At 43.4% G+C, this 24,535-nt stretch overlaps 1 protein-coding gene across 1 annotated transcript; it reads right to left on the reverse strand.

Annotated features, from left to right (window-relative positions):
- Positions 1 to 4,375: 4,375 nt before the first annotated feature.
- On the reverse strand, positions 4,376 to 24,496 carry GPR119 (G protein-coupled receptor 119). Its single transcript, XM_004064849.4, has 4 exons — positions 24,162 to 24,496; positions 8,374 to 8,459; positions 7,054 to 8,219; positions 4,376 to 5,170 (listed from the first exon to the last, which is right to left on the reverse strand). Exon 3 carries the CDS (start codon positions 8,063 to 8,065, stop codon positions 7,058 to 7,060), a length of 1,008 nt encoding a protein of 335 aa, XP_004064897.1. The 5' UTR covers positions 8,066 to 8,219; positions 8,374 to 8,459; positions 24,162 to 24,496; the 3' UTR covers positions 4,376 to 5,170; positions 7,054 to 7,057.
- Positions 24,497 to 24,535: the final 39 nt, after the last annotated feature.

Raw genomic sequence — 24,535 nt, forward strand, 5'->3', positions numbered from 1 at the left:
AGTCTCCTTCTGTCGCCCAGGCTGGAGTGCAGTGGTGCAATCTTGGTTCACTGCACCCTCCGCCTCCCGGGTTCAAGTGATTCTCCTGTCTCACTCAGCCTCTCAAGTAGCTGGGATTACAGGCATGCGCCACCACACTTGGCTAATTTTTGTATTTTTAGTAGAGACGGGGTTTCACTATGTTGGCCAGGCTGGTCTCAAACTCCTGACCTCAGGTGATCCACCCACCTCACCCTCCAAAAGTGCTGGGATTACAGGCGTGAGCCACCACACCCGGCCAATAATTTTTATTTCTGAGGTTTCACTATTAAAGGATAGTTCTTCTCTCCATTCAGTGTCTCAGCATCAGAATTCAGTTGTATTTTGGGCTGTGCTTTACTTACCATAAACACTTCATGCATCCTTGTCTCTTCCATTTATTTTGTAAATAAGAAAAACCATTTAACACTTTCATTCTATAAGATTACTAAGGGACCTAGCAAGATTAAAGTGGTGGTTGGAATTTTGAATAAGAAATGTTTGGATTATGAGTCTGTTTTTCACATTTGAAATAATCTCAGAGCCATTCAGCTACAATTTCTTAGTTTAGTTTTCTCACCTTTTTTTTTTAACTACTTCTGAGATGATATGATACCCATTTGCTTTTCTATAGGAAATGCTTTCATATTTGTTGAATGGCTCAATGGACACATCTGCAAAAATACTAAGGAGGGGTTGGTGGGTAAAAGCACATTGAACAGTTTTGTTATACAGCATGGCATTTTACTGGGCCTGTGACTGTGTTATCTCAGCAAGCTTATCAGCTTTTTAGTGCCTTAATGTCAACACAATTGAGACAGAACTGGAACTGATATGGATGTATCATGGTAAATGGGAACTGTGATTCAATCGTGGGATTGTTGGGCAACATACACCAAATAAAAACAAACCTAAGCAGATGAAGAGAGCCCCTCAGGCTCTTGGTCCTACGGGGTTTTAGTTTCCCCAGTGCTTGGTAGCAACTGAATCCCGTCTGCCCCATTGTGTACAAGGCCTTTTGAAAGAAACAGGAACTGCTTTGTGCATTGAAACAGACTCTTAGGCTCTTAGCAGCTGCATCAGTCGTTTCTAGGACTCCTCATGAGAGGGCTCTTTGAGCCCAGTGGCTGATTATAGTCCCAACAGCTTGTAAATGCAGGGAACGTATGGCTGAGTAGTAGCATGTTAAGCTCTCATGCACTTTACCCTGCCATGGTTGATCCATTAGGTGAAGCATATCTTGCCCTTTCAGCAAACTGCAAGACTATGTCTTCAAGGCTTCATTCAGCAGATTCAAGAACGGTTTCCTAGCTCTGCGTGAAGATGTTTTCTTATTCTCATGTCTACTCAGCATTTTATGGAGCAACTACGTCCGAAAATTTTAAGAGCCAAAACACTGAAATTGATATCTGGATATCACACTGCACTGTATTGATGGAGTTGTACTCTGTGAGAGGCATTCTTAAACTACTATGTTCTGTTAGTTCAGATTTCTGAATTTGCAGAAGGCAGATGAACCCTGGCAGTAGGCCATATCAAAAAGTTTCCTTTTGTTAAAAAAAAAAAAGCAACTGGTTAACTTCCTCAGTATGATTTATTCTTTCAGGAAGCTGTGTGCTTTTATCTCTTTGGGATGTTCCTATCAGTGTGGTCTGTTCATTTATGGCTCACTTATGACTTCTCTTAGCAGGTGTCTCAGGGAAATATTACACTTCAAGAAATGCTAGCACAAATGTGAATCAAAATTCTTGGCCCGGTGCAGTGGCTCATGCCTGTAATCCCAGCACTTTGGGAGGCCGAGGTGGGCGGATCACGAGGTCAGGAGTTCAAGACCAGTCTGGCCAATATGGTGAAACACCATCTCTACTAAAAAATACAAAAAATTAGCTGGGTGTGGTGGTGTGCGCCTGTAGTCACAGCTACACAGGAGGCTGAGGCAGGAGAATCGCTTGAACCCGAGAGGTGGAGGTTGCAGTGAGCCGAGATCGTGCCACTGCACTCCAGCCTGGGCAACAAAGTGAGACTCCATCTAAAAACAAATACTTATAAATATTTAATGCTCCTTGATCTAGTAATACTGCTTGGTGAATTTATCCTAAGGAATGGGACAGAGACATGCCAATGATTTATACACAGGGATATGTATCATGCTATTATAACAGAAATTAGAAATAACCTAAGTTTTAGCACAGCTATAGGGAAATAGTTAAAGTATTATACCATTTGTTGAAAAAGCATGCAACCATTACAGGTTGTGTTTTTGAAAAAGACTTGACATAGGAAAATATACACAATATAATGTTAAGTGAAAAAAAGATGAAGGGGAATAACAGTGGTCATCTCTGGATAGTATAATTATGGGTACTTTGTGATTTCCTATGTTTGCAAAATTTTTTTAATGAACAAAAGTTGTTTTTATAATCGTAAAAGAAATAGTAAACATCATTTATATATCAATCTATACCTCTAGAAGATATCCCAGCAAAGCTGGGGCAATTTTAGCACATAGCTCTCAATGTTTGTGAGATAGGTAAGTGGATGGACAGACGAATGAATGAATGACGATTGGCATTTGTAGGCACCATCATTGAATTTATAAGATTGCAGAAATAACAAGTGAAGATTTTTTAATTAAAAGGAGAAAATTCCAGACCTGTCAGAAGTTTGAAGGATGACGTGGAAAATACTGAAGGAGCCACAGAATTGAGTGGCTGACAGTAGCCGAGGAGTTGTGGTCTGTCATTGGGTCCATTGCTATTCTTGTTTTTGCTGATTCTATGTGTGTCCTTAAGTATCTTGTGCCTGCTGTTTTCACTGGTCTCTATTCAGTTTGGCCAGTGACTGAGCATGGTGGGAATGAAATCAAGGTCATGAGTTCAATTCCCATTTGAACCAGTTAACACTTCTCCTTCTAGGGAGAAGATATCCCAAGGCTATCTCTGGCTGACACTGGACATATGGACAAGCAGGATTGTGTTGGTCAGGGTAACCTGCCTCTAACACTCGTGAAACCACTTAAAACACCTCTGTACAGAGGCCTATAGTGTCCTTATGTTCTTTGAGAATAGTCCTCTGAAATTGAGGTGTTGATATGTATAACCTTTCCTACCTAAGGAATTAATATAAAACTTAGTCATGTTACAATTTTAATTACAAATTCAGCCTGGTGCAGTGGCTTCCTCCTGTAATCACAGCACATTGAAAGGCTGAGGTGGGAGGATCACTCAAGACTATCATGAACAACATAGGGAGACCCTGTCTCTACAAAATATAAATAAATTAGCTGGGCATGGTGGCATGTGCCTGTGGTCCCAGTTACTCAGGAAGCTGAGGTGGGAGGATCGCTTGAGTCTGGGAAGTTGAAGCTACAGTGAGCTATGATCGCACCACTGCACTCCAGCCTGGGTGATGAGCGAGACCCTGTCTCTTAAAACAAAAACACCACAAATTCACAGTAAGCTGTTTATGGAAATAACAAATGGGACTGATTGGCCTACATTGCATCCTACAAGGTATTAATATCTGGGATGTTTTGATCACCTTGCTGAACTGAATCTGGTTTCTTGGTAAGCCTATCAGGAAACAACATCAGATGTATGAATGAAATCTAAACGTTTCCGGTACATTCCCTTATCTGTGAAGGAGCTTGCATCAAAGAAAGCCATTAGACTTTTGTGTAGCATCCTGTATCTCTGCTCTTGGTGGCTTATTAAACACAGTGTTGTTGCTGTTTTTTTTTTTGTTTGTTTGTTTGTTTGTTTGTTTTTTGAGACGGAGTCTCACTCTGTTGCCCAGGCTGGAGTGCAGTGGCGCGATCTCGGCTCACTGCAACCTCTGCCGCCCAGGTTCAAGCGATTTTCCTGCCTTAGCCTCTTGAGTAGCTGGGATTACAGGCGCCTGCCATCGTGCCCAGCTAATTTTTGTATTTTTAGTAGAGACAGGTTTTCACCATATTGGTCAGGCTGGTCTTGAACCCCTGACCTCGTGATCCACCTGCTTCAGCCTCCCAACATGCTGGGATTACAGGCGTGAGCCACCATGCCCGGCCAAACACAGTGTTTTTAATTGTGATTACTCTTAAATCCAGTTACCATACTAGTGCCAGTGCCTTGTTTGTATCTGCTCTGTCTTGATACTGCTAAGGTATTAGATTTATTGTTTGTCTTTTTCAACCTGAATCACCTCTCATCACTCATTTTTAAAAATCTTATTCAGAGGTTGAGGAATTTACAGTTCTGAGTCCAATTGTCCTTGTCCTATATGTCATAATATCTGAATATGAGGGACTCCCTTAAATGGGTCAACTGACTGTTTAGTCCAGGGTGTTTAAAGAAGAGGAAGAGAACTGACATTTTTGAGCACTAACAATGTGCTGTAGTTTACTAGATATTTACATATACATTATCTGAGTTAATCTTCAATATAACCATGTAAAGTAGGCATTATTACCCCAGTTTGATGAATGAGAGATCTAGTTTGAGAATTTAAATGACTGAATTATCATTTGAACACTGGTCTGTTGGATTTCAAGACCTGTGATTTTTCCACCGCACATACTGACTCCCAGGGGTAGCAGAGTTTCTTAGATTGAACCTAATAACACACTGATCACCTGGCCTCCCCTCCCCTCCTGATTTCTGTACTTAAAAATATATATATTTTTTATTTTTAATTGACAAATAATTGTATATATTACATGGGGTACAATGTGATGTTGATATATGTTTAAAATGTGGAATGATTAAATCAGGCTAATTTACTTTTTTTTTTTTCTAAAAGGACCTTGGCTTCAGAATTAAGTTTAATTTTCATTCCACTTTGCTTATATTATCTTGGCAAGATCAGTCCTTTGTAGCAAGGCCAGGATTTAAGCTTTGAACCACCAGTAAGGAGGGCATTGGTTTGAGCCTGCTTTCAATTTTGTCCAAAATCCAGTTATTTGTATTTTACCTAGTTCCCAGTAACTCACAATACAATCCAAGAATGTGCCTTATTGCTGGCCTGGTACTTGCTGGATGCTCAGCATTTCAAGGCATATTGGGTTCCATCATCCACTTGAGAGTCAAAAAGTTCTTCAGTTGTAGGAACGCGATGCTTGCTATGGTGAAAGCAAGCATGTTTCTCCTCTGGGCCAGACTGGTAAGCAAAGCGACTGCAAAAAATTTACCAAAAGTGGGTTGATGTGTATGTAGTAGAATAGATCAATGAGAAACAGACCATTTGGGCTGAAGAAGATACAGGGTGAAGGTAGGGAGAAGGAAATTTTCAAGAGTAGGGAAACTGAAAGGGATGATCATTATCCTCTGAATGACTGAGGAAAGAAAGCTGGGAGTTAATCTAAGACTAAGGGGAATTAAGAAAATCTGAGTGCAAAGCATAGTGGTGTGGTGACATCCTTTGAAAGGAGGGTGGCTGGATTCCATCCAGGTCTAAACATTATAATTTGTGATTAGAATGAAAAATTTCAAGGGCCTCTTGGAATTAGCCATTACACGTTGGATTCAAATGCATCCTCAGGTCATTAATTTAGGGATATTGAGGGATTAACCAACCTAAGGTTGGTACCTAATTTGGTACCTAATTCAGTACCAAATCCTAGGCAAGTTAATCCATACTGTTTTGCTTTCTTCTTGCCCTCTTTTGTTGTCAACTCGGCAGCTTTCTGGGGCAATATTACAGTTTAAGGTCTTGAGAGCCAAACTCTCTAGCAATCCACTGTGGAGACCAGGAGGTTTTGGAGAGGGTTACAGGGAAACTCAGAAAGGCAGAGAGTGGTTCCTGAGTGTCTTCGCTATTCTGTTCTTGATTTTTTGCTGCCAGGTTGCCCAGAGGGAAACTGAGCATAGTTCCCATCTGCCAACCTTGTCATTTTCTGTACCCCACAGAAAGGAGGATGAGGCACCTGCTCCTCAGCTGGTCTCCTGTGCAACAGTTTCTTAGGAAAATGCAAAATTGGGAGTAAGTGGAAGGAGCCCTGAGGAGCAAAGTGGCTCCAGTCTGGAGAGCTTGGCTGTGCCTGCCTTGGTACCCACATGTTTTCTCTCTCTTCCCTCCCAGTGCCTCAGAATTTGTGATCCAGCATTGTCATCAGCAAGTAGCCACAAGTGACATATGAGGCCATCTTAAGGGAAGGGGCAGCAGAGAGTTAAAAGGTGGTGGATTGGGACCGGTAACAGCAGAAATAATCACAAGATAGTGTTTCTTTGGGAAATAACCTATTTTAAACATCATGAGGTGTGCGAAAAGACAAGCTTTAGAGGAATTGAGGTTTCTACCTTTTAGGCACATTCACCATATAAGATCTCTGATTAATATCAGTAAGGGCAGGAGGAGGAGGGACTCCTCACCTTGCCAAAGCAATTACTGTAGTAAGTCACTATAGTAAACACTTAAAAATAACAGAACCTCATTTCTCTAGTGTTGTTCAGTATGGGAGCCACTAGCCACATGTGGCTACTGAGCATTTGAAATATGGCTAGTTTAAATTGAGATGTTTTGTAAGGGCAAAATACACACCAGATCTTAAGGACTTAGTATGAAAAAAAAACCAGTATAATTTTTATATTGATAACATGTTGAAAACAATATATTGGTTACATTGGGATAAATAAAACATTAGTTTTGCCTGTTTCTTTTTACCTTTATAACATGGTTACTGGAACATGTAAAATTATGCGTGTGGCTCACATTATATTTCTGTTGGACAGTGCTGCTCTGGTATACTCAAAAATAGAATTTGATCTATAAGCATCTTTTTAGCAGTACATTTCTTGCTTTAAGTAAGTGTACCTGTACACCAGAGACAGGCTCATTTCAAAAGAAGGACAGGGAGGAGTGGCGATTTGAAAATGGGGAAACTGATTATAGAAGAAAGTCAGGACCCTGCCTCAGTTACCTGTCAGTCTGGGGGTGGGGGATGCTGGGACAGGGGTCAATTGCCTGAAGCAAGTGCTCTCATCCCCCTAGCTCCTGCTGATCTAGTTGGGGCTCCAGAGTGGGGAGGAGAAAGGCACTTTGAAACTTCTCTGCCCTTACCGTCTTAGCCATCAAACTCTGAGCTGGAGATAGTGACGATGTGACAGGAACTTTCCCTGGGCCTCTCTGGGCCACCATTCCTGGCCGAGAGAAAGAGGAGGAATGAGGTGAGCACCTTCTTCACTCCTAGGGCCATGTGGTAGAGCTGCAGTCGCACCTCCTTCTGCCAATAGGCATAGATGAGTGGGTTGAGCAGGGAGTTGCCCACGCCGAGCAGCCACAGGTACCGTTCCAGCACTAGGTAGAGATGACACTCCTGGCAGGCCACCTGCACAATGCCAGTGATAAGGAAGGGGGTCCAGGATAGAGCGAAGCTCCCAATGAGAACAGACACAGTACGGAGAGCTTTGAAGTCGCTGGGAGTCCGTGGGGGTCGATAACCTCCAGCCATGGCTCCTGCATGTTCCATCTTTCGGATCTGCTGGCTGTGCATGGAGGCAATCTTGAGCATGTCGCAGTAGAAGAAGACAAAGAGGAGCATGGCTGGGAAGAAGCCAATGCAGGAGAGGGTCAGCACGAAGTGAGGGTGAAATACAGCAAAGAAGCTGCACTGCCCTTTGTAGGCAGTCTGCTGGAACATGGGGATTCCGAGTGGGAGGAAGCCAATGAGGTAAGACACTAACCACAGCCCGGCAATGCAGGCCCCGGCCACGAACCCACTCATGATCTTCAAGTAGCGGAAGGGCTGCTTGATGGCAAGGTATCTGTCAAAGGTGATCAGCATGACCGTGAGGACAGAGGCAGCTGCGGAGGAAGTGACAAATGCCATCCGCAGGCTGCACAGGGTCTTCTGTGTGGGCCGAGAAGGGCTGGAGAGCTGGTCTGTGAGTAGGCCAGAGATGGCCACACCAATCAAGGTGTCAGCCACAGCCAGATTCAAGGTGAAGCAGAGATTGACACCATCATTCTTGTGGATCAACAGCAGCACAGCCACAGCCACTAGTGTGTTAGTAGCAATGATGAGGGAGGCCAGGACAGCAAGGATCACTCCAAATGAGAAAGATGATTCCATGTCTCGAAGTGGCAGGACTTCACTTACCAGGGCATGCTGTCTCTCCAGCTGAAATTCTTATGGGCCAGGGGCAGAGGAGCTGTGGGTTCAGAGCTACAGCACGATTCTGGCCTTCACTGGCAGTCCAGGCTGGCAGGTCGCCATCTTTGGGATCCTACAGGTCATGAAGAATTACCCTCTCTTTTCAGTCCTCAGCCTCCTGCCTCTCCAGCTCTCTAAAGGCAGCAACTTCAGTATAGACCTCCCCCTGGGCCCTGAACTAGTCCCTCCCCCTCCAACCAGCAAGTTACTAGACAACTCCCAAGTACCTGTACATGCTGTCTCGCCAGGCCCTCTCCCTTCACTGGTGCTTCAGGGACTCTGGAGGGACAGGGACATTCATCAGGTCTCCTGTCTGTCAAAAGATATAATTGACTCCAATCATACTTTTTTCTTCCTCCATACCTTGACATTAAATTTCTACTTTTCTTCCAAAACCTCGAGTACCAGCTTAAATAATTAATCTCAGCTTAATTAAGCTTTTTCTTAATAACTAATTCTCAATTACTATTATGAATTGCTTTTAATCAAGCAAGATGCTCATAATCAGTTGAAGTGGGAAGTGAGGGCAGGTGAGCTTTTTGAGGGGCCCCAGCATATTTTCAGGAGTGCTACCACACATTTAAGCTGTTTCTTACCTTTTGCTTCCTAGCACCTCAAATTCTAATTCTCTCAAGTAGGGCGTGCTGTTCCCCCGTTTCTCATCCCTAGGATCTCAGTTGAGGATTCAGGACAGGAAAAACAGGGCCAAAAACTGTTAACAGCTGTCATTCAGTTTAGAACCCATTCTCCACCTCGCGCTGCTGTCTCTCAAGTATACTAATTGATAATTATTTCTGCAGCATGTTGGGCCAGGTCTGGTCAGTGAGTAGTGGCTGCTGGGCTTGCCTTTCTTAATCCTATAGACCTGAGGTATCTCTGCGGGAGGAGAAGAGGAGATGAGCTGCATTCTGGGAAGTGTCTGCTTGATGTTTGGCTATGGAATTTTCCATTTTCCAGGAATAGGAACGTGGGGGCGGTTGAGGGGGGGAGGTTAGACCAAAGGGCAACTGTGTCGCTGAAGCAGGTGAGATGCACTCCGGAGGGGCAGCTGCATAAGTCACTCCTGTTTTAGGATGTGTATCCATTTGCTTGGGTACATTAGAACTACCCTTTCGCCTGCTACTCTCATCTTGGATACCAAGAAGAGAGGGGTGGGGAGAAGAGTGGTTAGAAGCTTATTTACTCAGTTCAGGTGAGAGCACAAATGGGAAAGGTTAGTGTTTGAAGTGAGGGAATAGAGAGCAAGGTGCAGAGTTGGACGCAAATATATTCCAGGATGTTTTGACGGTCTGAGAGGGCCTTTGGCAGATGTCTCTCCTAAAAAAGGATCAGAAAGACCGTGTTGTGGGGATTCAGTATTCCAGTTGCCATCCTGAAAACAGTTCTTATTCTTTGGTACGTCCATTAGGAGATTGATTCCAGTTGCTTAGAACCTAGCCTAATTTTATACCTGGACCTAAGGTGTGCTTGGGTTTCCCCAGCTCTTGACTCCACGGAGTCAAGTTAGCCCTTTTCAAACCCATGTTCAAACTTGAGAGTGTATCAGAATTACCTGGAGGGTGTCTTAAAACCCAGGTTCTTGGGTCCTACTCCCAGAGTTTCAGGTCATTGGTGAGTCTGAGAATCTGCATTTCTTTCTTTCTTTTTTTTTTTTGAGAAGGAGTTTCACTCTTGTCGCCCAGGCTGGAGTGCAATGGTGTGATCTCAGCTCACTGCAACCTCCACCTCCCAGGTTCAAGCAATTCTCCTGCCTCAGCCTCCTGAGTAGCTGGGATTACAGGTGTGCAGCCACCACGCCCAGCTAATTTTGTATTTTTAGTAGGGACGGAGTTTCACCGTGTTGGCCAAGCCGGTCTCGAACTTCTGGCCTCAGGTGACCCACCTGTCTCGGCCTCCCAAAGTGTTGGGATTACAGGCGTGAGCCACCGTGCCCGGCCAGAATCTGCATTTCGAACAAGTTCCCAGATACTGCTGTTACTTGCTCAGGGACCACACTTTGAGAAGCACTGCTCTAGTGCAATGGTTCTTACCCTTAGCAGTGCATTGGAATCACCTGGTGATTCCAAAAAATACTGCTGTTTGGGCCACACACCAAGAGATTCTAACATAATTATTCTGGGTGGTAACTGTGCAATGGGAGTTTTAAAAGTTCTTTGGGTGATTCTAATATTCAGCCAGGGTTGAGAACCACTGTCCTTGGTTTCCTCATGTGTAACATGGGGACAGTCATAGTTATATCACAAGGTTGTGAGGATGGTAAAACGAGGTATGATATGGGCAAAGACTTCATGACCAAAACACCAAAAGCAATGGCAACAAAAGCCAAAATTGACAAATGGGATCTAATTAAACTAAAGCGCTTCTGCACAGTAAAAGAAACTATCATCAGAGTGAACAGGCAACGTACAAAATGGGAGAAAATTATTACAATCTATTCATCTGACAAAGGGCTAATATCCAGAATCTACAAGGAACTTCAACAAATTTACAAGAAAAAAACAACCCCATCAAAAAGTGGGTGAAGGATATGAACAGACACTTTTCAAAAGAAGACATTTATGCAGCCAACAAACATATGAAAAAATGCTCATCATCACTGGTCATTAGAGAAATGCAAATCAAAACCACAATGAGATACCATCTCACGCCAGTTAGAATGGCAATCATTAAAAAGTCAGGAAACAACAGATGCTGGAGAGGATGTGGAGAAATAGGATTGCTTTTACACTGTTGGTGGGAGTGTAAATTAATTCTGCCATTGTGGAAGACAGTGTGGTGATTCCTCAAGGATCTAGAACCAGAAATACCATTTGACCCAGCAATCCCATTACTGGGTATATACCCAAGGGATTATAAATCATTCTACTATAAAAACACATGCACACATATGTTTATTGCAGCACTATTCACAATAGCAAAGACTTGGAACCAACCCAAATGCCCATCAATGATAGACTGGATAAAGAAAATGTGGCACATATACATCATGGAATACTATGCAGCCATAAAAAAGAATGAGTTCATGCCCTTTGCAGGGACTTGGATGAAGTTGGAAACTCTCATTCTCAGCAAACTAACATAGGAACAGAAAACCAAACACCACATGTTCTCACTCATAAGTGGGAGCTGAACAATGATAAGAACATATGGGCACAGGGAGGGGAACATCACACACCAGGGGCCTTTTGGGCAGGTAGGGGGCAAGGGAAGGGATAGCATTAGGAGAAATGCCTAATGTAGATGACGGATTGATGGGTGCAGCAAATCACCATGGCACATGTATACCTATGTAACAAACGTGCACGTTCTGCACATGTATTCCAGAACTTAAAGTATAATAAAAATAAATAAAAATAAATTTTTAAAAATGAGGTATGATAGTTATGAAAAGGCTTCATAAAGTGTAAAATGTTACATGGGTATCCAGTGTCTTCTAGTCTCTGCTAATCAAATTAACACATTGTTAATCAAAGTATGTATCAGAAGCATTGTTATGACCTGAGAGCTTGTTAGAAATGCAGAGGCTCGGCCAGGCACACTGGCTTACGCCTGTAATCCCAGCACTTTGGGAGGCTGAGGCGGGTAGATCACCTGAGGTCAGGAGTTCAAGACCAGCCTGGCCAACATGGCGAAACCCTGTGTCTACTAAAAATATGAAAATGAGCTGGGCGAGGTGATGGGTGTCTGTAATCCCAGCTACTCGGGAGGCTGATGCAGGAGAATTGCTTGAACCTGGGAGGTGGAGGTTAAGGTGAGCCAAGATCGCGCCACTGCACTCCAGCCTGGGTGATAGAGTGATACTATGTCTCAAAAAAAAAAAAAAAAAAAAAGAAAGAAAGAAAGAAAGAAAGAAGAAATGCAGAATCTCAGGCCTTATTCAAGACCTAGTGAAGCAGTCTGCAGTTTAACAAGATCTCCAGGTGATCTGCATGCACATTTATCTTTGCCTCTCTCCTACTCTCAGGTGTCTAGCTGTATTAGTTTTCTTTTGCTGCTGTAATGAACTACCACAAACTGACTTAACACGAATGTAGTATCTTACAATTATCAAGGTCAGAAGTCCAAAGTGGGTCTTACAGGGCTGAAGTCAAGGTGTCAGCTGAGCTGTGTTCCTTCGGGAGGCTCTAGGGAAGAGTCCATTTCCTTAACTTTTTCAGCTCTCGGAGGCTGCTTGCACTCCTAGGCTCCTGGACACATCACTCCATGGTCACGTCTTCTTCTCTGACCTTCCTGTTTCCCTTTTTTTTTTTTTTGTTTTTTTGGGACAAAGTCTCACTCTGTCGCCCAGACTGGAGTGCAGTGGCGCCATCTTGGCTCACCACAACCTCCACCTCCCGGGTTCAAGCGATTCTCCTGCCTCAGCCTCCTGAGTAGCTGGGATTAGAGGCATGTGCCACCACGCCCAGCTAATTTTTTTGTATTTTTAGTAGAGACGGGGTTTCACCATGTTGGTCAGGCTGGTCTCGAACTCCTGACCTCGTGATCTGCCCGCCGTGGCCTCCCAAAGTGCTGGGATTACAGACATGAGTTACCACACCCGGCCCCCTGTTTCCCTTTTTAAAGGACCCTTGTGATGACATTGGGTCCACCTGGACAATCCAGGCTAACTCCTCCATTTCAGGATCCTTAACTTAATCACATCTGCAAGTATCTTTTGCCATGTGAAGTCACATATTCACAGGTTCCTAAGATTAAGACACGGACATCTGTGTTGAGGGACATTTTTCTACCTACCACGCTGGTATTCTCTGCTGCACGGATCTCTTCCCTCCCAAACCCCCCTTCAACAGTCTGCCATTGGAACCAGGCTACTGGGAGAGGAACTCTAGGAAGGTAGCCAGGATAAGCCAGGCCTAATTTCTCATGGTGCCTAGATCAGCCATGTGCCTGTGATGATTTAATTGCATCTTGCCTAAGGACAAAGGTGTAGCGACATTTAATAAATACCTCTTCCTGAATGACTAGACTGGTACATATATTACTATAAAATATTATGCAGCAGTGTGAAAAGAATGGGATAGGTTTATATGTACTGATATAAAGAGACTTCCAAGATATGTTGTTGATTGACAAATCAGAAACCAGTTTCTAGAGTCTTGGCTCACTTATGAAAAAAACCCCCGAACCCAAATATATGTGGATGTAAATGCACAGAATGCATAGAAAAGAGACTATTAACAAAGAGTGAATAACTTTGAGGAGGGAATGGGACTGGTGGGGGCTGAAGAGTCACGATTTGCTTTGAATACTTTTTACTTGTCATATATATATATAATATATAATATTTTATTATTATTATTATTTTGAGACAGGGTCTCATTCTGTCGCCCAGACTGCAGTGCAGTGGCACAATCTCGGCTCACTGCAACCTCCGCCTCCCAGGTTCAAGAGATTTTCCTGCCTCAGCCTCCTGAGTAGCTGGGATTACAGGCACCTGCCACCACGCCCAGCTAATTTTTGTATTTTTAGTAGAGACGGGGTTTCACCATGTTGGCCAGGCTGGTCTCAAATTCCTGACCTCAGATGATCCGCCTGCCTTGGCCTCCCAAAGTGCTGGGATTACAGGCGTAAGCCACCGCGCCGGATAACTTGTCATATATTTTCACAGCGAGAATGTATCTATGTAATTTCAAAAGAAACAAACATGCCCCTTAACTACCTCTCTCTGTTCCAACCCAGGCACCATTTTGCAAAGGGATTTTCCAAACAACACAAAAGTGCATGTGTGTGTGAGTGCACACCCATGCAAATATATATAGTCACACATCTCTTAATGATAGAGATATGTTCTAAGAAATGCATCATTAGGCAATTTCGTCATCGTGTGAACATCACAGTGTACTTACACAAACCTAGATGGTATAGCCTACTGTACATCTAGGGTATATGGTATGGCCTATTGCTCCTAGGCTACAAACCTATAGCTTGTTACTGTACTGGATACTGTAATTATTACACAATGGTAACAATTGCGTGTCTAAATATTTGTGTATCTAAATATATCTAAACACAGAAAGTATTTGCGTATCTAAATATATCTAAACACAGAAAAGGTACAGTAAGAATACAGTATTATAATCTTATGGGACCACTATCATATACGTGGTCCATTGTTGACTGAAACATCATTATGTGCCACAGAACTGTATATATTTATATATACACATACATATATACACTATTTTATGTATGTAATATGTTATATACAAAATACACAGATACATATGTACACTAGTATACACATTATATATATTAAAATAACACATACATACATACATGAGAGAGAAAGAGAGAGACAGAGACAGAGACAGAGACCGAAAGGATGTGTGTTTCCTTTTATTCATATTGCTGTTACTAGCCTGAGCTACAACTGTAAAGAGAGGGGTGTATGTGGATTGAAAGAAATGTAGGACATGACAGGGTGGGAGAATCAGTATTTGAGGCTCTTCTTGGAGTGGGAGGCGCTTTGAGGAAATAGCCCTATCCTTCTGGGGCATCTGAGTCTTCTTGCAACAATGGATGATACCAGCTAACATTTATGGGGCCTTTAAGTGCCAGGTACTGTGCTAAATATACAACATGGAGTTTCATTTAACCTTCATGACAATTCTGTAAGGTAGGTACTATTCATGCCTTGATTTTACAGGTTAGGAAATCAAGGCACACAGAGAGGGTGACTTATTTCCAAAGGGCTACACCACTTGTAAGTGGAAGATGTTGGAAATCGACATACAGGCCAGCAGCTTGTGTGAGACCTGTGGACAGCCACCAAGAGTTCATCCCGTCTCATGTCAACCACAGAGATTACATCTTGTCCCCTTTTGTTACCAGTTTGTGTCTCTGTGCCTTTGCACATCCTATCACCACTGGCCTTCAAGCTGACACTTTTATACTCTGGGTTTTTTTAAGGTCGTTAGGCTGAGAAGTAGTAGAAGCCTTTCTTTTTTAATAAAGTCCAATGATCATGGAAAATGAGGCTCATTTTACCCTGAGCCCAAGGAAATTTATAAATCTGGACTCATGTGTACCTCTCCATTTATCTTATCACTCCTGCTTTCCATTCCTGCTATTGCCTCTTTCATTCAGTACTTTATTATCTTTCATCTGCACTATTACTGTAGCCTTCTAACTACTCATCCTGTCACCCCACACAAACATTGCCTACACAGCAGGTTTATGGAGTGCCTATTCTATGTTAGTTACTATGATAGGAAAGAGCTTTTCATACATTCAATAACATGTTGTGAGCTATGGGTTATTATCTCATCTCCGTTTCATAAGTAAAGAAGCTGAGGCTTGGAGAGATAAAGGGACCTGCCCAAGGTTACCCAACTAGAAAGGGGTGGCAGAGCTGGGATTTGGAATCCAGTTCTCCTTGCTCCTGGTCCAATGGTCTTTTTGGTATTCCATGTTGCAGAAGCCTGGGTGTGGTAGGCTGAATAATGCCCCCTGCATAGATGTCCATATCCTAATCCCTGGAACCTATGAATATATGACCTTACTTGGCAAAAGCTAGTTTGCAGATGTGATTAAGCTGAGGATCTTGAGATGGAGAGATTATCCTGGATTTTTCCTGTGAACCCAGTGATATCATGCCTGTGAGCCCAGTGTTATAAGGGCCCTTACAACAGGGAGTCAGGAGATCAGAGTGGGCAGTTTTGGAGATGTGATGACAGATGCCAGTGGTTGGAGTGATGCAAGGAAGGGATCACATGCCAAGGATTCAAGAGGCCTCTGGAAGTCAGAAAAGGCAAGGCAAGGAATCCTGTCCTAGAGCCTCCAGAAGGAATCAGCCCTGCCAACACTCTGACTTTAGCCCAGTGAAACTGATTTCAGACTTCTGACCTCGAGAACTGGAAGATAATAGATTGGTGTTGTTTTAAGCCACAAAGTTTGGGGTAATTTGTCACAGCGGCAATAGGAAATTAATACATTGGTTTCAAGGGTTAGTATGTGGAGACAATTCAAAAACTGGGTCCTGGTTATATTGCTGCTTGGCGGTGGTTACTGCCCAAGAGGCATTTGGTTGCAATACTACAAGTGTTCCTACATAGCCAGGAAACAGCAGCATTGTTGGCCTGAGATGCCAAAATGCCAGTGGCCAGGAAGCCCAGCAGAGGGCACACTCTGCAGGGAGAAAGTAATCCTTGGAAAGGCTCTGCTCCTGTTTACCTGGATAAATAGGACACTTTTCGCACTTCTGGGTTGCTCTGAATTTGTTGCATCTTAGCTGGGATTCATGCAAGCCAGAGTAGCTCTTCAGGGGCCTAGCATGGTCCCTGAAGACATTTTCATTTGTCACTCAGGACTCAGAACCTTCTTGCTCCATTAAAAAAAGGATTTATATAGTTACAACTAGTAGGCTGAAATCCTTCCTTCCCCTGCAGAATAGGAGTTGAGTAAAAACACACATACCTTTTTGGCTGATGTCCATGGCTTGTGGAATGGGGTGGGGTGAGGGGAGAAAATATACATCCAATTAATGTTTCTAGCTTTTTTCATTGCAAATCTTTCTTGAAGTGTATTCTTCAAGAAAGACACCAGTCAGGGGGTCATGCTAGGCTGAGTTTTATATAGCAGCCCTCCAACTCTCAGAAAGCGATTTCCACCTTTTTCCTAAGGAAGAACTGGTTTCGTTCACTAGGGGGTAAGATTTGTGGGTTGCAGAAGGGGTCAGGGGGTTTGTAACAATGGCTGGGAGTATTTGGAATGTGAAAAGAATATATTATTATTATTAATATTAGTAATATTCACCTCTTATCACAATCCTTGCAAGATCTCTAAGAGGTGATATTATCACCATTTCATAACTTGGGAAGGCTACCACAAAAAAGTTAATTGAAGCTAATTAAATTGCCCAAGTTTCTATACCTAGCAAGTGGTAGAACTGGGATTTGAACTCAGGTCTGCCAAGCTCTATGTGTCCCATCTGTTCTCTCCAGAATGTAAGTTGCTGACCAGAGATGGAATGCAAGCTGTGTGGCATCATCCTATAGCCTTGAAAACCTGCATCCACCCTCAAGAAGGATGCCACCTCCTGCCATTCCAGGGTAGAATGCTGCCAGCCTTCATGCAACATCATTGTGATTTGAGCCAAGACAGACCCATCCTGTGCTTCTTCTCTAGAAGCTTAGCATTGTCCGTCAGCTTGTCCCCGAGCACTCATGTGCTCTGGTCTTTACAGTGTCATGTCTCAGTGATCTGGCTTCTTTGAGCTGTGGCCCACTCATTCCTTTCCCTAATTTGTAGACCATCTCCTATACCCTGGATCAGTGTTTCATCTAGCACTCCCGGTAACTGGCTTCTTCACCTCAGGCAACAGAGCACCCCAGGAAAATTCTGGCTCAGAACAGTGAAAATGAATAAGAGGAGGGTAAAAGCTGCCCGTGCAAGGAATCTTTTGGAGAACAGGGAGTGGGCACTAGTCATTGGCTTGGGGGGACTGACCTACCTAGGTGAAATTGTGATGACCATTTGGGAACTCTTGCTCTAGGTAGGTTCCTGTTATCCCTGAAAAATACTTTTACATTCAGCTCCAGTTAGATCTGCCCAGGGCTACTTCTCCTCCCACCGGGTCTGATTGTCCCATTTGGTTCAGTCCAGCCAGCATGCCCTTTAGGCCCGCATGCCAATGGGAACTTCACATTATGAATTTAGAGTAAATGTGATTTGTGATTACAGGTGGGTTCTACGAGAACTAGAGTCATATGCTCCTCCAGCACTTTTTTTCTCTACTTTCTCCCTTTCTTCCCTGGAACTAGATTCTGCTTTTTAATCAGCTAATCAAGAATCTTGGCAGCTTCTGAAAGTTGTGCTGCTTGAGGTATGGAGAATCGCTGCATTGGCTTAGGCAGTGGAGGAAAGGTGAACAATAACAGGCAGGTGGTAAAAGACATCTGTTGTGCGTCTTTTAGAAGGCATACTCAACCCTGGAGGCAACTTGGCCTCCTCCTCCTCAAGAGTTTGGGATTCTTTTTCCAATCCCTCAAGAGTCTACATAAGCATCAGATTGCTGGGAGCAAGCAGCTGTGCTGAGCCACGGGGGAGCTGAAGGCAGTGCAACTGTGCTTTCAATTTATCCGTCTCTGACTCACATAACTCACGAGAATTCTACTACAACACCTGCTTGCTAAGCTTTGCAAACTGCTCTCAGTTATCTGACGGTAATTCATAGGTAATCATTAGATGCTCTAAATCAATTGTCCTTAGCTATTGTTTTTGAACTATGGAACTATTTTAGAATCTTATGGGAGCTATGGACTTTCTAAAAAATGCAGATGTTCACATGTAAACACATCGTACACACAAATTCAGGGTCCTCACAGACTCCCTAAAGATCATGCATGTATCCTAAGTCAATATCCCTGGAAGAGTTGATAAGATCTTCTGTTAATACAATGCATCATTTCTTATTTTCTTATTCCCAGGCAACCTACAATTAAGGAACAGACTTTATAAACACATACACTTAATCTGCTTTCTTAACACAAGGAAAGTATGGCCCACATCCACTCTTTTAGACTTGTGTTTTGCTTCCATCCGACACTTAAGTCTTCAGCATGGGAGAAGGTAAGTACACGATGGCATGCTGGTTAGATTTATGGGTCCTCTCAAATCAGTTTTCCTGATGGTGATGTTGTTTTGGATCAATTGAAATAAGTCGGTGAAAACATTGAAAAATTAAAGGTGCTTCTACCAAGAGAACTTTTCTGCAGTGTTTGATAATAATGATCACCTTTCACTCCCTCTTACTTTAATTTTGTGTTTTTTTTAGAGACAGGGTCTTGCTCTGTCACCCAGGGTGGTGTGCAGTGGCACAATCACAGCTCTCTGCAGCTTCATCCTCCTGGGCCCAAGTGATCCTCCCACCTCAACCTCCCAAGTAGCTAGGACTATAGGCTCACACCACCATGCCCGGATTTTTTTTTTTAATTTTTTGTAGAAATGGGGGCCTCACTATGTTGCCCAGGTTGGTCCCGAATGCCTAACCTCAAGCAATCCTCCCACCTTGGCCTCTAAAAGTGTTGGGATTACAGATGTGAACAACCGGGCCCCTCCCCTTTTCTTTTAGAATACACGTTCTCCTGCTTTTTCATCTTCCTCTGTCATCCTCCTTCTCAGTCTCCTTTATTGACTCCTCCAGTATTTTTAACTGATTTACCAATTGAATTCATTAGTTTTCTTCCAAACCAGTCTTCTTGCCTGTTTTACCTTAGCAAAGTGTGTCACACCCAATTAGTGTCTCAAGCTGGAAACCTAAGCATCATCCTTAGATGTTTCCTCACTACCCACATCTACTTGAATCAGCATGTTGTGGCTATGAAATCTGTTGACTTTGTTTGCTCCTGCTCATCACAGCCAACTGGTATCCTAACTGATCTCCCAGCATCAAGACTTGCATGCCTTCAATCCATCCCCCACACTGGTTCCAAAGTGATCAAAGAGAAAATTGACCATGTCACTCCCAGGCTCAAAGAAACATGCTCGGATTATGTTTTTGTCCCCACATATATGTTTTCCTTATAGGGTGAGCATGTTCACCTTTATATTCTCAGCACCTAAAGCAGTGTCTGCCTATAGCAAGTCCTCAACAAAAGTGGTCAGCTGGTTGACTGGTTGAATGACTGAATGATTAAGCTATATGATCACTTCTCATTGCCTACTAGCTAGAATCAGAACTTCTTGGCTTCATCTACAAGGCCCTTAACAAAATGGCCAGAACTCTTCCATCCTTATCTTCAGCCATTACCACTCTGCCCCATCCCATCCCCTGGTCACATCATATGCTTTTCACACTTTGATGCTCTTGCCTCTGGTGGTTCCACTGCTTGAAATGCTGTTTCTGTGTGGTACCCATCCTGCGTCTTCCATCTACATGTGACTGCCTTCAAGGCCAAGCTCAACAGTCACCTGACTCTATGTGACTTTCCCTGACAATCTACTTTCCACCCCCAGCTTCCTCTGACCCCCAGCATCAGAATTAATTATCCCTCAGCTGGTTCTAAAGGCATTTCACTCATACATTCAATATGACATTCATCACCTTGAATACAAAGTACTTATTTATATCTGTAACTATCTTGTAACACTGTGAGCTGCTCAAGGGCAGGTACTGGGTCATGCGGTCTTATTCACTGTAGTATCCCCAGCATCTAGGCCAGTGTCTGGGCACTGACAAACAAAGGATGTGCCTTTATGTTGGTGTCATGTGTGTTCTTATTTATTTTTATTTAAAATACATTTTTTATTTTAGTTTGGAACAATACCAGCATGGAACACCATCTTCTTTGCTGTCACCTGGAGACAAATCACCATCATCCGTCGTCTGATTTATTGTAGAGCTTCCAAACTGGTCTTCCTGCTTCTACTGTAGGCACCCCCTGCCCCCTCCCTGGTCTGTTATCAACACAGCAGCTAAGGTGAACCTACTAAAATGTACATCAGATCAAAGTTCTTTGGTGACTCCCTACCTCACATTGAGTAAATTCCAAAGCCAGTACCCAACATGGCCATGTTTGATCTGTTCTCCTTACCTCAACTTATCCTGTGTATAGGGGTTAAGAGTGCAGACTTTGGAGCTATATGACCTGGATTCAAATCCTGGTTCTACCATTTACCAGCTGTGTGACCTAGGGCAAGCAACCTAACCTCTCTGTGCCTCTCTTTTCTCATTTACCAAGTGAGGATAATAATATCTGCCTCATAGGGCTGTTGCAAGAAGTAAATGAATTTATACATGTAAAGTACCTAGAACAGTGTCAGGTACGTGGTAGGTACTAAGTAAGATTTTCTCAAATAAACAAAAATCTATCATTCTCCCCCTTGCCTACTCCTCTCCAGACACACTGGCCTCCTTCCTGTTTCTGAAATACACTCAAAAGAGTGTCTCAGAACAATACTGTTTTACCAGACACTCACATGGCTTCCTCGCTGTCTTCCTGTGGTGACACATGCCTGTAGTCCCAGCTACTTGGGAGGCTGAGGCAGGAGAATTGCTTGAACCTGGGAGGCGGAGGTTGCAGTGAGCCAAGATTGCACTACTGCACTACAGTCTGGGCGACAGAGTGAGACTCTGTCTCAAAAAAAATAAATAAATAAAAATAAAAATAAAAATAAAAAAAGGAAAATTCTAACCATATAGAAATGAACAAAGGGAAAATAAAATAAAGTCTTCTCTACCCCTACCCTCATCTGTTTTCCTAAAGGTAATCATAGTTGTGTGATTTTTCAATTTCATTAACCAGTAAGTATATTGGTTGCATTCTATGTATGTAGGAAAATGTTCGAGGCTTGAGGTTCTGAGGGGCTTATAAATGCAGATCCTTTACCTTCCAGGATTTCATGGTCTTTCTGGGAGAAGAACATAAAGGAGTTCTGTAGTGTTACAGAGTTCAGAAGTGAGAGCCATCACTGTGGGCACACAAGATCAGGAAAGGTTTCCTGTATGATGAATGACTTGTTGGGGGCTTGGGGCTTGGGCAGATTTCAGTGAGAGAGAGGAGGGTGGCCCAGGGCTATGAGGCTCTCTCAGCAGAGGTGCCTAGGTGGGATGATGAAAGGGGCCTTCGAGGGAATGGATAGAAGTGGAGCCCGGCTTAAGTTGAGTTTTTTAGTGGGGGAGCAGTGACAGAAGAGAATGGAGAGTAGGGGCTGGGGCAGCTAGAAGAGTACTGAAAGAGCTAGGAGGCATGTACTAATGGCTCAGATAGGACTGTGACTGGAAGAGACACATTTTATAGATACTTCAATAGTACAATTGTTAGGACTTGGTGAGTGAATGGATATGTTGAGGTGAAGAATAGGGAAGACTGAAATATGAAACCCATGTTTTTGAGTATGGGCAACCAGGAAAATGGTGATAATATTGCCCAAAATAGGGAAGTCTGGAGGAAAAACTGTTTGGGGGTGTGGTGTGGTGGTGGGAAGTTGGGAGATGACTCTGGCTAGATAGTTCAGCCTTTCCTTGAATGTGGGGACTGCCTTTGACTACCTTAGCATTACCCTCAGAAGCTAGAAGTAAATACTGCATAGAATATTTGCTAAATGGATGCTATTGGTGGAGATCACTTATAGCCACCTTGGATGCCAAACCCTCGTTCTACTTTCAGATGTTAGGTTCAGAGGGTCCTCTGCATCCCCACCTCTTTTCAACTCAGACTTATGGATATCTCTAGGCATCATCTTACCTACCAATTCCTGCCAAATGCAAGTACATCTATGGAAAATCCGACTTCCTTGCTTCGTTATTTACTTCAGGATCTCCTAGGGTGATCAACCATCCTGGTTTGTTCTGGGGTTGCCAATTTTAGCTCCAAAAGTCAGAAGTCTCAGAAACCTCTCAGTTCCAGGAAAACTGGAGCAATATTCAGCTCTCTCACCTTCAGAATACCTCTGCTGAACCTACCAGCTGCATAGTAATAATAAGCCTTCTCATGTTCTCAATCTAAATTGGTCTTATTCTACTCTTTTGCTCCAGCTTCTCTCGGAACACTGATGACTAATCCCCAGGTATAGTCTTAACTCTCTCATTTCACAGCCATTTGAAGAAGTCAGCAAGATAATGCTGCATGCTAGTTTACCACTCTGCAATGGCTACTTCAACCCACAACTAAGCAACCTGAGATTCCTAGGAGCAGATGAACCCCATGTGCAATCTGTCACTGTTTAGCTTTCATTGCCAAGATAATTTTACAAAGTTAATGAATAGCTGGGTTGGAATGGGGAAGGGGGAACAGACACAGAATGAATGAGGAGGAACTGTCATTGGTGGGCAGCCTCTGTTCTCCTTGGCAGGACATTGGTTACATGGTGGGCCACTTGAGGGTACAGTTGTTATCATCATCAAAATGCTTTTATGAAGGACCTAATATCTGGTGCTCTGAGTTAGGCCGCACAGCTCTGGACTTTCACTTTTAGAACATCATAGTCCAAGAGCAGGTATTGATGTGGACACGTGCAAAATGGATTCAAACTGTCAATATGGGTTAAATCACATATTATACGTTAATAATCTCTTCCACTGGTTTCTAGATATTTCTGGTTGAAATCTATCAAGCAAATACATCTTGTCCCCTTAATTATAATATTAGCTCCTTGAAGGCAGAGGACCCACCCTGATACTCCTGTCTACAGACCTTAGCTGTACAGGACAAATCTAGATGTTCAGTAAGGACTGATTAAATCAACCTGACCTAACGGGTGCAGGTAGAGTACCTTTCAAGTTAATTTATTCCTTTGAGCCTCATTTCTTCCTCTACAAAATGAGGGTGGAAATTTTTTTTCTTTTCTTTCTTTCTTTTTTTTTTTTAAATAAAAAGGAGTCTCACTCTGCTGCCCAGGCTAGAGTGCAGTGGTGCGATCTCAGCTCACTGCAATCTCTGCCTCCCAGGTTCAAGTGATTCTCCTGCCTCAGCCCCCTGAGTAGCTGAGATTACAGGCGTGTGACACCATGCCTGGCTAATTTTTTTATTTTTAGTAGAGACAGAGTTTCACCATCTTGGCCAGGCTGGTCTTGAACTCCCGACTTCAAGTGATCCACCCGCCTTAGCCTCCCAAAGTGTTGGGATGACAGGCATGAGCCACCACATCTGGCCCCCCTTTTTTTCCCTTTATTTTAGAGACAGGGTCTTGCTATGTTGCCCAGGATGGTCTCGAACTCCTGAGCTCAAGCAATCCTCCTACCTCAGCTTCCCAAAGTGCTGGGATTACAGGCTGAGCTGCTGTGCCCGGCTAGGGATTGTAATTTTCTCTGCTTTATTGGGTTGTTGTGAGGGTGGAGAGACAATACATGTAAATTGCTTAGTACATACTCTAGCATCGTATAGTACATCATCTGCTCAATTGTTAGCTATTAATTTAACAATATTAATTTCTGCCTCCTGCTCAACTAGGAGAGAACCTATGGAAAAGAGTAAGTGCAGCAGCTCTCATGCAAATGTGTAGGTATTCGATTCAGCCTATAGAGGCACACTAGTCTGTTGCCTATGTATTGGGATAAGGACAACAGAAGATTTACCTTTTCACCTATCTTCTTCACTTTTCTGCCATGACAGGGATGCTTTGATGGGTCTGTGCGTTAGCAACCGACTAGGAGCGAAGGTCCAAGTGGGACTCTGGACTGGGAGCGAGGGCTGAGACTAAAGTCGCCACATCAGGCTGCTTGTTCCGTTCACTCAGCAAATATTTATAGCTAATCTAACCAGTTTCAGATATTGTTCAAGAGCTGGGGGTCCTGCAACAGCCCAGGCTTGTGCCTTTACCCCATTTCACAGAGAAGAAAAAGCGAAAAACTAGAGAAAAACTATTTCTCCAAGAGGTAACCGCACGCAGCACGGAAGGCTGCTAGTGCGCAGGCGCCACGCCCCGGTACGCCCCGGCTCTTCCGGCGCG

This window comes from Gorilla gorilla, chromosome X (assembly GCF_029281585.2).
Source record: "Gorilla gorilla gorilla isolate KB3781 chromosome X, NHGRI_mGorGor1-v2.1_pri, whole genome shotgun sequence".
NCBI lineage: Eukaryota > Metazoa > Chordata > Mammalia > Primates > Hominidae > Gorilla > Gorilla gorilla.